Consider the following 14,034-nt stretch of genomic DNA (forward strand, 5'->3'; position numbering starts at 1 on the left):
CTGCCCTTCCTCGCTCACTCTCATGCGCTCTAACACACTTATGCTATCTCAGATAAAAAGTGGAAATATGCAGCATTGGCAAAAATTTTTGCACAGCAACGAAAACTATGGAAAACACCATAAATTTTCCACAGACTGACACAGGCAAAAAGTTTTTAGCGCTGACTCACACACACAGACAGACACACACACATGTATGCTGGGCTTGTGTGTCGGTTGGCAGAGAATTATCCAAATGATGCATTCGCAAGTCAAAGCTGCAAATTGAAAGGTCTGCCCGCCTTTAACAATTAATGCTCTAATGCTGCCAACGGCAACAGCTGCAGCAAGTGCAACAACAACAACAACAACTACAGCAACTGCAACAAGTTCGTCCGCCAATTCGACATAAACCTCTCGATGAATCTGCTGCTCTGCAGAGCATTTGAACTTTACTCGTTCGAACACTCGCAATTGAAGAGCAGCGACCCCATCTTTGACACAAAGGTCAAAATTACAGCACTCATTAGGGTCGCTAGCAATTTGTGCTCTATATGTGCACCACCAATGCCCCACTGCCACGGCCGCCTCCACTCACATGTGGTTCATTCGAGCTGAGTGAGCGAGCCCCTTAATCGTACTTTAATTATGCACAGCCAAGATTCCAGCATTTAGATAGTGTCGATTGGGTGCGAGAGTTCAATTGGATCAAAACTACAAAAAATAGAGAATGAAGAGAACTCACTAGAAATGTACCGACAGTCAAATTACATAATAATTGTGCTGTTCAAGCTGGGATTGAAAACGAATTGTATTGAAATGAAGAGTGTTTTTAGACTTGCTTAAAGTGTGAGCATATACAATTGTAAAATATTATATAAATCAGTTTAATCTGTTGTAGAGTAGCAGCAACAATTGAGTGTATTCGTGCTTGGACTTCTGTATATATTAATTATTTTATTATATTTAAAAAATAAATAAATAAATATATAGATCTAGATTACTAGTCTAACAAAATAAAAATCTCCCTTATAAAAATTGCAATAAAATGCATATTCATGAAAAAAATTTGTTAAATTTTTACAATTATTATAAATTATTTAATATATTTAAAAAATAATAATAATAATAATAAATAATAGCAATAAGAAGGGAAATTATTTTAAATTAAATTATTAAATTATTTTGGCACTTTCGTTTAAAGACAAGTAATTATCATGTAAATAATGCTAATATATTGATTAAATCTGCTTACATAAAATTTGCTGTAATAAATTATGTAATACATTATTCCATCCAATTATAAATATGCATATTTATTTATTTTCTCAACCACTCATCTTAGTTTCTCTCAATATTTTCTTCTACATGTACAAGCTTAAGTTTAATAAACGCCATTGATCAAATACTTATCCACTTAAAATGAGCTTGCAATATTATTTATTTATTCATGTTCATCAAGCGTATCATTTAAATAACATCGACTACGGTTGCACTCACTCTTCAAAAAATGAAATGCGAATGGTAATCAGGTTAGTTGGCCCATTGAAACAACAACAATTTGCATTTACTTTATGCAATTTCCGTATTTGCGTTCATTTTATTTGATTTAATCAAATGTAAATCTCTCTCTTTCGCCGCTCTTCCCCTCCCTCTCTTACTCATTTGCGCTTCAAGCTTTATTTATTTGTATTGACTTTCGCTCTGTCTGTGTTTGTGTGCAGAGCGCGAAGGAAACGGCAATAGCAACAAAGGCAAATACAATTACACTGAGTGCTACAGTTCCTGTATGCCACGCCCACGCCCCCAGCCAGCGCCCGACAACAGACCCTACAGGAATGGCCCCTTTTGGCTAGCAAATTGGCTGGCGCAACAAAATATTCCGCACAGATAAATGTAAATACATAAGCAAACAAATCATTTGGAAAATATTTCTTGCAAAAATCACATCAAGGTGCAAAATATTTACGCATAATATATACACGTATAGAGAAATCGCGAGAGATAGAAAAAAAAAATGACAAACTGCCAAAAAATAAGAAAACGCACAAGTAGAGAGAGAGAGAGAAAGAGAGGGAGAGAGACAGAGAGAGAGAAAGAGAGAGAGATAGAGCATGAAATGTGTAAATATTGCCACAGACATAATATTTGTAAAGCAATTTTTGATTTTTCGCTTGCATTCTGTTGATGAATATAAGCTTCGCTGAGCATGTCCTTAGACTTAAGCAAAGACTTGACTGACTGATTGATTGACTGACTGAACGAATGGCAGACTGTGTGTGTACGTGTGCTGTAGTCTGCTAGAGCTTCAGCTACTTAAAGCTAAAAAAGTCTTGAGGGAATTTTGCTTCAACATTTAATAAACATTAAGCGGATCAACTTGGTTGACTTTTCAGATACTCGGAAAAGAGATTCAATGTGTGTATTCAATATTTAACTTTAGAATTTCCTTACTTTTCAATTTTATTAATATCTGTTTAATACGAATATTTTTTTATTATTTTTTATTAAAATATATTAGTATGTTAAGCTTTTAGTAAAAATAAATAGCTGCATTTAAATTCGTAAGCCACGATAAGAAATCTAAAGTTATATACTTATATATATATATATATTTTTTTTTTTTTTTTTTTTTTTTTTTTACTAAAAACATAGCATAGTAATATAAAATAATATATATTAATATATAATAATAAAAATTAATATTATTAAATTCTATCAAGGAAATGTAAATTCCTAAATTCTTATTTAAAAACTAAAAATAAATATTTAGAAAGAAAATTTTTTGTTTTTTATATTTAAAATACAAAAAATACAGATCTTTTTTTTTATTTATTTATTTTATTTTTTACCTGATATGTATTTTAAAAACAATCAATAACATTTTATATATTTAATATAATATTTACTTGTGCATTGTTATATTATATTTGTAAAACAGTTTATAATTAAGTTAACGTTAAATAAAAATCAGATTAAATTAAACCGGCAGACGCAGTTTAAATATTTTAACATCGGTTATGAATTCTTATTAGCATTTATGATATCTAACAAAATATATAAATGACAGCTCAAAGCAAACCAAACACAGCCAAACAGGTAACAAACAGGTAGCATTTGCGAGCCGCCTTTGGTATCGGCAGCATTCTATCAATAAGCCTATCAATTATGTACATTAATATTAATCTGTTATAAAAGTATGGCTTAAGCCTTTAATTGATCATAATTCTATTAGCCAATTAGACGGCATTTGCGCATACAATCAGGTCAAGGCTCCCACATACACACACACACACACACACACACACATATATATATATATATATATATATATATATATATATATATATACCGGCCTTTAGTTTGCATAAATATTGTTAATAATAATAAAGCAAACAAAAAATAAGGAAATAAAAACAATATTTATGCGGACTGTAAAGCGCAAATTATTTACACAGGGCACAGAAATAACAACGTTGCAAGTTCTTTTTACTGCTGGCACAGATTATTATAATAAAACAAATAAATACACAAAGGACGAGCGCGCTCAGGCTGTGGCTCTCGCTCTGGGCGTCCTCATGTACAACGGGGCGTATGCGTATGTGTGTGTGTGTGTGTGTGTGCCAGCGCGTATTTATGGCAAAAAGTTGCGAGGGTCACAAAATACGCGCAAGGCACAAAATTTTGCAAGTTTTGCTCTACGTGCCGTGTGTGCATGTGTGCATGTGTGACTGCCTTTTCGACTGGCTCTGTGTGTTGTTCCATTGTGGCATGGAAATCCATGCCGCTAATAATGTTTATGTAAAAACTCTTTGGAGTACGAGCTTTCGCAATAATTGCATTGTTTGCCCCCCACCCTTTACCCACAACCGTTCACACTATTTGAATGATAATTAAGTGTGCATTACGTGTGTTGGCTTGAAAAGCCAACAGAAAATGCCCTCAGGACGAAAAACTACCAGTTCGAATTGTGTTTTTTAGCTGGTTGGAGAAACGAAATAAAAAAGGGTGTGGAGTGTATGTGTGTGTGTATGTGTGCAAGAGAAGACTTTCTTTTGAACTGGAAGTGTGTATGCCTTTACGTTTTTCGAGCGAACTCGCAGGCGAATAATAAATTTTTACAATGATAAATAAGAAGGGTAGATTTCTTGGTATTTCCTACGAAAATTCATTATTAAAAGCAATAATATGGAAAATACTAGAAATTAAAAATAACAAGACAAAATTTTTGAATAAATAATTGGGTTGCTTACAAGTGTTGTATATCTTGGTATTCGAAAATTTAGAAAAATGTAAGCAAAATGCTGATTTTCGGCTAAAATTCATTTAAATATATAATAGAAGTATTTCTTAAGTTCAATTTTTTTTTAATTTTGCATAAATAAATAAAAATATAATTTTAATAAATCAAATTTTTAAAATTAAAATATTTAATTTCTCTATATTTAAATTAAAATATAGGAACATATTAAATTTAGAAAACAAAATGTATACAGAATGTTCTTGAACATAAATTATTAAGTTTTAATATAATTCTTATTTCCTCATTGTCTCAATTATATCGTCAAGCGTGTTTCTCCTAATATACTCTTAATTTATATATACATAAAAAGATAACTGTTTACTACGCTATATTTACCGCTTTTAGCCCACTAAACTCGCTGAACGTGTTCGCCGGCAGTTAGCATTAAAAATATGACAAAAGAAATTTCCATTGCATACAAACAGGCGCAGTGCGGCGCGTGTTGTAAAATGTGTTGTAAAACGCGCGTGTCGCGGCACGACAACTATAATTTAAATGCTGCTGTAACACTTTAATTTAATGGATTTACATGCGCCGTTAGCGCACAAGGGGTTCGAGCTGCTCGAAGACAAGCCACAAAATGTGTAAAGCCAAATAGCTTCAAAGTTACGTCCCATAATGAGCATAAAAATATAATGCCCAAATAAATAAATATATATATATATATATATGCATGCATGTATGCATTTACAATGTAAGCTGAGCAAACAACACCAACCCCTGGCAGTCCCTCGATGAGTAAACTGCTGAAAATTGTTTACCAAAGCATCGGGCTGATGATGTCATCAGCTGAGCGTCAGATATCGGAGGAGGGTTGTTTGCCAAATTATGCATCCTGAGTTTACGAACAAGATGATGAAAAGAGGAACAAAAATGAAACCCATTGCAGAATCAATAACAATAAACAGAGCAGCGCAACTCCAGAAACTTCAAGATGCGAGTCAGACGTCGCCTTTCGCTACGGCCAGACGTCCCGTCCAACTGGCGCCAATATGTGCAGACATACATATATACCATATCTATATATGTATATATTTACTTTTCTTTTTCGAGGGTGGCTCTGGTTGGTGTTGCTGCTGCTGCGATAGTTTTGCCCGCTCACTGAACTCCACTTGGCAACAAATTTGAAACAATTTTTTAAAAATATCTCCCAACTTTGCAATTTCGATTTCATTAATTAGAAAAATATCCTCAGGCTTGTGGCGTTAATTGAATTTTGGAATTTTATATAAGTAACAGAAAAAAATCCAGCAAAATATGTAAGCAGTGACTTTTCACAGTTTGTTAATTGGAAAACAACAAAAAGAACAACAAAGGAGTTTTGTTAGAGTTAGGCCGCTGGCCCGCTGGCGTTAAATTCAATTTTCGCTTTCATCTTTTAATCAATTGCGTGTTAATTAGATAATTTTTTAAGTAATTAACAGCCGACAGTTGCAGTTGAAACAGAAGTTCCCAAAGCATTTCTGCTGCAGGTTCGGAAGAACCTAGCCTGGAGGCCTAGAAAAAGTTGGATGCCTCAAAATTGAGCTAATTTAGCTGATTGTGATTACAGCAGCTAACCAGATTGCCACATTTATAAGAATGTGTTGAGCTCAGCGAAAAGGACTTCCTTCCCGGAGAAGCAAAATTATCGCATGAAAGAAGCGAAGGGAAGGGCAGTGTTTTTTAGACTTTTTTATATTTTTAACCACTTCTAATTAAGGTAGGATAAGCGCTAAGCTAACAGAAAAGTGTTTGTTGTTAAGGACTAGTTGAGAGTTCTGATGCAGATAGGAAAACAATAAGACTATTGGCACAATATGATAATAACAATTGGTTGCAGATAAGCTATTAGCCTTGGAGTATAGGAATATATTTTAGCTAGGCGATAAGAATAAGCTAGTGAGCCACACAATAGAGAAATGGTAGATGGCATTGAAGACAGAATGAGAGGAGAAGGAAATGTGAGAAGAAATGAGAGAAATTTAGAAGAAAATGAGAGAGAAGATAAAAGAGGGCAAAAGGAACAGGAAATGAGAAATGATTGAAAGAGATGATGTGAGGATGAGAGACTGAGAGAGAGAGAGAGCGAGAGAGAAAGTCAGCGATACGATAATACAGTACTAAAGGTGGAATATTGTAATGGATCGAGATCGAGAGAGAAAGAAAGTCAAGTACAGCTGGAGATGAATGTGAAATACACATAAGTAGAAAATACAAATAGGTAGAGAGAGTGAGAAAGAGAGAGAGAGAGAGAAAGAGATATTCAACTACAAGGAGAGATAAATTAAACAGAATTCTAATAAAAATTAAAATTCAACTGAAATGGTGCAATCTTTATCCTATGCAAAATTACAACAAATTTGTTTCTAGTGAAATTTGCTGTATACCAAAATATAAATATAAATATGAAAATCTCTACCATCTCAATTTCTGCCCCGACTATCTTTCATTTCTATGAATTCCCCCACTCAACGAGTATTTAGAGTAATTTCACTAAACTAAATATAGCCGAGGCTAGTCCAATTAAAAAACCCAAAGTTGAAGCTCCTCATACACAATATTAAGTTGATATTACTCAGAAAGCTATTAAAATAGTTGATATGAATTTTGTGGAAACCAAATACCTGTCTTTCATTTTAGACCAGAAAGTAAGCAAACTCTATATTGCACATAGATATGTACATTTATGTTTTCAGCTCTTCTCCATCTGCACTAATTAAATAATAAATTTAAGTTCAAGTTGTTTTAGTTGTTGTAGCTGTAATTTGTTTGTTTGTCTGGTTGTTTTTGTGGATAGGAGGAGCAAGAGAAGCGGGTGGGACACGCCTGCATTTGTGTTTTATGGGTGGGTACGACATCGTTGCGGTCGTCATCAGCGCCGTCAGCGTCGATTCATAAAAGCTCAGCGCACAAATACAGACAAGGACAACAAGGAGCGGGGCACCTGCATTGCATTGCATTGCGTTGCGATGCAATGCGTTGCGTTGAGTTCCGGTACTGCTAATTACTCAAGCAGACGGGCACGATGAGGACTCAAGGACCTTGTCCGCGGCAGCACCACATATAATGAACATATGCCAACTGTGCGACACAGTGGCATAAAAAGGTTTTTCCTCTGCTGCTACTCCCAGATTTTTTTTTTTTTTTTTTCGCCACTTCACAAGTTATTTACGACTACGCGGGATGGCGGTGAGCGGAAGGTGCGGGAGGCGTGGCACTTGCATATAATGCACACAACATAATTTTAATTAGTGGCATGTGAAAACCCATAAGAGAGATAGACCAAACAAACACACACACACAAATAGAAAGAGAGAGAGAGTGAGTGAGAAAGAGAGGGGGAGCGGGTGGTAAAGAGGGAGGGACAGAACTGTGCTTGCAACAAAAATTATTATGTTATTACGGCTTTTGAGCACAAGCCGCTTATGCGTGGGCGGCCACAGCGGACCAAAAAGGGCGTGTCCCAGGCAAGTTATGTGGGGATATATACATATATATATGTGTGTGTCTCTGGGTTTTATGCAAAATAAATTGACAACACAAGCAAAAACATATTTGGGTCAGAAAGTTTTTTTTTTTTTTTTTTTTTAAAGGGATCAAAATTTGAAGTTGAAGAAAATGCAAGTGGAATTAGATGATGTGAGTAAAGAGATTACAGTTTTTTTTTTTTTTTTAATTCAGATTTATAATTCTAGAATTAGAAAAATATGGTAAATTGACTAGTCTGCATTAAACTCCTGACGGACGGACGGACAGACAGACGGAAAGGGCTATATCGACTCAGCTCGTCTGCTAATCAAGAATATACATATATACTTTATGGGGTCTGCGATGATTCCTTCTGCCCGTTACATACTTTTTCACAAAACCATTATACCCTGATTTCCCATTTTCAATGGGTTCAGGGTATAAAAACTTAAATTAATTACTTAAATCCCAGTATATGCACTAAATAGTTTTTCACTAGTACACATACTAAATTAATATAATTTCAATCAAAATAAATCAACTCAGTTATGAACTATTGAGCTAACTAATCTAGTTAGCTACGCTAAATAACAACAGTCATTCAACAAATCGAGCTCCAAGTGAAAAGCGATCTAAACTTTCTTTTTTTTTTCAAAAAAAAAAAAAAAAAATTAAGCTAGTCCAAAATTTGTTCATCATTTCATCCGATGCTAGTCAAGTATTTCGTAGTACATTTCAGTCGAAATATGGTTCTACGGCAATAAACATTTGCGAGAGTTTTTCCAAATTCAAGCACTCCATGCTTTCTCATTCAATAAAATTTGTGTCAATATATTTATATATGTATTCGTTGTAAATGCTGCACCACGCGAGGCTCGTAGCAGTTGCTGTCAAAACTAAAAAAAAAAAAAAAAGGACTGCTTCAATGTTGAATGTTGCTCGAGTTTGCACAGTTCCATAAAATTTTTGGTTTCTAAAAGCACAGAACGAAATTCGTGATTTTCAAAAGCCAAGTTCCAAAAAAAATAAAAAAGAAAACGAAAATTCCGAAACAAAGACCACCTCAAAACATCGCAAACATTGTAAAGAGAAGAGCACCATGTGCAGTCTAGACGATTTCTTTGCTAAGAAGGACCGCAAAAAGTCCACAACAAAAACAAATCTCTTGGCCGCCGACGAGCTCTATCGCACACTGGAGGAGACCGCCAAGGCGCCCCAGGAGGTGGACAGCGCCGAGAAGCTGCAAGTGGAGGGGACCAACAATCAGCATCAGCTTGAATTCGGCATACGCTTCTCCGACGAGACCATCGATGAGGAGGATGAGTGGTGTGACTTCACCGAGGAGCACGATCAGCCATTTCCCAATCTCAAACGCAACTCCAAGCTGATATTGAGCGCAACGGCTGCGGCCGCCAACGAGGATGCGAATCTGACTGACGAGAACTGTCCCTACCAGGATACGGGTGGCGATGGCCTGGGCGTCGGCTCGGCCCAAGACGAGCTGGGCAAGCCAGCCTGTCCCTGGCTGAAGCTGGAGCCCACCGAGCTCACCAACATCTCAAGTCCAGCCAAGGAGGACGCTCTGGAGCCTGAGCCGGCACTCAATGCCTCGCAGTCGCAGTTGCCGCTGCTGCCTCGATCCCAATTGAAGGCACAGTCACAGTCTCAAGTACAAAACCAATCGCCGTTGCAGTCCCAGTCCCAGAGTCAGTCCCAGTTGCAGTCGCCGTCTGAGTCGCAGTCCCAATCACAGACAACACTCAAGACTCAGCCAAATAATGTGGTCAAGAAGCAGGTCTATGTGCCGCCGGCTCTGCGCCAGAGCCAAAGCGAGTTTAGTGTTCGTCCACGCAAGCAGGCGAATTCTGTGTCCATGAAGCTGGCCAAGGGCCAGGCGCCCGACATAAACAATGTCGATTTCTTTCCATCACTCTGTCAATCACGCAGCTCAAAGCGTGCCAAGTAGTTTTCGCATTCATCATTTTTTTTCTAACGTTTTTTTTCTAGTTAACAAATTTAAATTTGCAACGATTAAAGCTTGAGTCCCGATTAAAAAAAAAAAAAAAAAGATTAAGACAATCTAGCTTTCTTCACTTCCACTCCCACTCTCACTCACTCTCTCGCCCTCTGTCTATCTCTGCCTTGATCGAATCCCTGGCGTGTCATTAGCTGTAAACAAGCCAAATATTTACAGCCAAATCGTTTGAGCGCTAAATGCACCCCGCGGACTGTTTTACGCAACACGCGCCAAACTTTGCCAACAAAATATGTTCATTTCGGGCATTTATCATATCATTAGATTATCTTTTACGGCCTCATATGACCATGAATAAATAAGGCATAATCAATTTATGTGCCGCAGATTAAAGTATTCGAATGCTTAAGTCGCTTGGCCGAAATGTTATTAATTGTAAAGCCATTTGGTATAGACAATGGAAAATATAATTCATGTAAATTTAAATAATGTAAATTTAAAATAAAAATATTTATAAAAATATATTAGTATGTATACAAATGTATAATAGTTTAATTGATATAAATATATTTTTTGTACGATTTAAATTAGATAATACACACCGGGAATTCGTTGTTACGCACAGCTTCAATGAAAAACCAGAATGAGAAAAGCAACGCCCCGACATATATGTATTTAATATAACCATAATTTACCACATTGTAATTGTAATATGTGGCTACCAGAGTATACTAAATTCGTGAAATTTTTTAATTTTTATTTATTTTTATTTTTATTTTTTTATATAAATGTATTTAATATTTTACACCTTTTTCATATAAATAAAGAAATAAACAAAAGTTCTTACTCGTCCTTATATAAAGAAAATTTTTATTTTAGGCTTAAATTAAAGAAGAACTTCAAGTCACTTATTAATATTTATAGATGTATAATAAATAAATAGTAGAATTCCGAATAAGTCTTTTTTTTTTTTTTAGGTTTTTGTTTACCGAATTATCGAGACTCGACTGTATTTACAATAGCAAACTATGTGAACTATTATTATATCCTATATGAAATAAATTCAATAAATTGAATAAATTTCGCTTACAAGCATTGGAAATATTTAGTACATTCATTATTTCGTATTCTGAAATTGAGATAAGTGGCACCAAATGTCAATTTAAATGTATCAAATATCCCCGTCTTCCTAATATTTGATTGAAAGGACATTGAACATTGACATACTGAAATGCTAGTAGAAAGTAGACGGTTCAATTACGACCAATGCTTAAGAAATAACAGCTTTATATTTGTTTTTCTCCATTTAAAACTGACGTAAAATTTATTTGGACGAACATTTTGCATGTTGTAATAGATAATCCGTTAATGGTTTGCGAGTAACGGGTCACAAGTGAAAGCAGTGTCAGTCAGCGTGGAATTATTGCGATATACGTCCTCTGCCTCGACCAGTTTTTGAAACCTACTTTCCTTCTAACCAGGCTAGCAGTGGCCACCAAAGGGTCCATAGCAGGAGCAACATCCATATGGCCCTATTGGACCGCAGCAGTGGTTGACTGCCCTAAACCACTGTCCATTGTAGGGCCCGCAGAAGCCGCATGGGCCCAGCCCACCTGTTGGGCCGCAACAGGTGCCAGGCATTGAACGCAAGCAAGGATTACACATTTTCGTGCTAAGTAAAAGGAAAACCAAATTTACTTTTTTTTTTTCTTTTTTTTTTTTTTTTTCTTTATACTCACTATAGCCTGTTTACGGAAGCAGGTTATCAAAAAAGTTTGTGAAGGTTTTTTTTTTTTTTTTTTGTGCTGAAAGATGTTTACTCTTCAATAGCCGAGACGATTATGAGAATTTAGAGTTTTGGCTGTGAGCAAGGGGCTTCGTGGCTCAAAAATTGAATCTCAAAGCCTGCTGTGGCAACAATTTTTGAAAAACTAACCGTCTTTTTTTCTAGAAAATTGTTTGTTTGCTTGCCTACTCAGTTAGGCTTCCATTTCATGGGCTGCTATATAAGTGAACTGCAAAATGATCGATGGAATACCCAGTTTTACTCCTTGCTTTAGTCAGTATAGGAAATTGCAAAAACTAGGGATGCTGAAATTTGTGTTCATATGTTTAGAGACAGAGACTTTTTTTAAACTTTGTATAGACATATATTTGAGTAATTTTAAGAGGGTTTTCAATGTTTATTTGATATACGTAAGCTGTACAGGGACTGATTTTGAATTGCTTCAAGGTACAGCGTGTGGAAAAGATTAAAAATCTTTGGCTCAATAAGATACCAGCTACAGTCTTGCCTCTGGCATTCTCGCGCTCCCCAAGTGCCTCGTCAGCTCTTTAAATTCGATTTTACAGTATTTCGAAGCACTCACGGGCAAAAGCTCTCATCTGCATTTCGAGTCTCGTATGTTTTTTTAGCTAAGATAATGCTATTTAATATAGACCAGAGTGAATGGAAGAGCTACTAATTGAAATAACGCTCGAAACACTCTTTATTCACTCAAGTTATGTGGGGGAGCTGCTGATTCTTTGTCTGCTCATGGCTTCAAAATGACCTCCCAAAACATACTCACACACGGACACAACTTTATACCCTTAATACCTTTTTTTTTTTTTTTTTTTTCTTGGGCTAGAAACAGAGCAGCTCTCTTACCTCTTGACTTTACGTTGAGCCCTTAAGGGTGTTCGCTTGACACCTGCTGCTATATTCAGAGAATGCTCGAGTAGTTTTAACTCCCAAATGAACTACTTAAAAGTAGGCCAAGCAGTTGTTATAGCCCTTTGCTGCACTTGCAGCCTTCAACAAATAAGTCTGCGCAGATTTTTTCTTCTTCGGTTCTACATATAATTTGCTCTCGGAAATAAATTTAAGTATAATCTGTAAATGTCTGAGATTTAAGCATTTCTTTTACTTCATACATTTTTCACATTCACTTTCAATTCCCATCGAGTGCTGCCCATCCCCCATCCTCTCCAGTTGGCCAGACTTTGCATTCGCTTTGTTCTGATGGGTCCCCAGGCTAGCCATTAGCATTTGTGCTCTGTTAAGCTTTTGTGGAAATCAGCGCCCACAGACCCACAAATCTGTATAGTCCATGGCTGAAGCATAATATCAAATGGAAATTCACTTGACTGCACTTGTGAAATATTTGCAGTGTCGCTTGCCGCTTACCCCTGAGGGTTTGCCCCTCGTTCGAGCCATAACTCAGCGAGAGCCGAGCAACGCAACAAGTGTAGTTAAACTCCTTTTGCTATGCTCGGGTTTTTTTTTTTTTTTTTTTGCTGTTGCTTCTTTTGATTGTTTTAGCTATGTAGTTAAGATGGAAACCACTTTTCTTGACTGTGCATTTTATAGGAGAAATATACTGTTCCTTTACCGCGCTGCCTCGCCCACTAGAGTAGCTCTTGCTCTTGTTTACTCCAAGCCGGATTCACAGTCAAAGCGAAGTAAAGTCATTTGACAAGTTTTGTCACGTGCGTCACATGTTGGAATGTGCCCAGCTCAGCGAAGGCAGCGCTGCCTTCGTCCTGCCCTCTCTCTCTCTCTCTCTCTCTCTCTCTGGCCTCGCCCGGCCTCGTCCTGCCTTGTGCATTCATTCTGGCTTCAGCACATTTCAAGCAATTTTCCACACAGCAGTTGTCGTCATTGTTTCACAAAATTATTCTACTTGTTGTCGTTGTTGTTGTTGTTGCTGTTGTTGACCTGGTTTTTCTGCTTACACAGCGCCCAACACTTTTGTTGTTGCGCCGTTGTCCTGCTGTCGCCTTGAATCTGAGAGTGTTGCTCTTGTCGCTTCCGTTGTATGTTTAAATGTGTTTGTGATTATTTAGTTATGGCATCTAATTGAGTTTGCTGTTGTTATTTGTTTTAGTCATTGTCTGTGTGTGTGTGTGTGTGTTTGTGTGTGTGCTTGGCGGTCCTTGTGCTCTCTGGCTAATTGAGTTGATTACCTCAACATCTTGTCAGCTTGTCCATCGACAGAAAGAACTCAAAGTTTAAAGATTGAACAAGGCTGTTAATTAAGAGAATTTGTCAGTTTGAAAGGTCATTGAGCTGGAATAAGGACATTTCCTTCAAGGATCTGCTCTAGAATTACATTATATAACGAAATGTTGGAGACGATCGTAAAGCCAATCAAATTGTTTAATAAAATTCCATTGAACTAAAGTTTCCTATTATACCTATTATTATTCTTATAATATTCTTATACATCTGATATATCGATACACCCGCTCTAGCCATTGTGAATTGCCAAGGGTATGCCGCATAAATAAAAAACATAAATATAAACTTGTTTATCAACTTCAACTAACCCATACAAAAGCCAAG

At 36.4% G+C, this 14,034-nt stretch overlaps 1 protein-coding gene and 1 long non-coding RNA gene across 2 annotated transcripts; one reads left to right on the forward strand and one right to left on the reverse strand.

Annotated features, from left to right (window-relative positions):
• Window positions 1-8,385: 8,385 nt before the first annotated feature.
• LOC6576425 (protein CDV3 homolog) lies at window positions 8,386-10,229 on the forward strand. Its single transcript, XM_002002379.4, has one exon. It carries the CDS (start codon window positions 8,832-8,834, stop codon window positions 9,696-9,698), a length of 867 nt encoding a protein of 288 aa, XP_002002415.1. The 5' UTR covers window positions 8,386-8,831; the 3' UTR covers window positions 9,699-10,229.
• A 748-nt stretch (window positions 10,230-10,977) lies between these two features.
• LOC26528282 lies at window positions 10,978-11,908 on the reverse strand. Its single transcript, XR_001449389.3, has 2 exons — window positions 11,447-11,908; window positions 10,978-11,379 (listed from the first exon to the last, which is right to left on the reverse strand). It is a non-coding gene; the product is annotated as an uncharacterized LOC26528282 (long non-coding RNA).
• Between the last annotated feature and the right edge of the window lie 2,126 nt (window positions 11,909-14,034).

Source organism: Drosophila mojavensis, unplaced genomic scaffold, assembly GCF_018153725.1.
Source record: "Drosophila mojavensis isolate 15081-1352.22 unplaced genomic scaffold, ASM1815372v1 contig_36, whole genome shotgun sequence".
NCBI lineage: Eukaryota > Metazoa > Arthropoda > Insecta > Diptera > Drosophilidae > Drosophila > Drosophila mojavensis.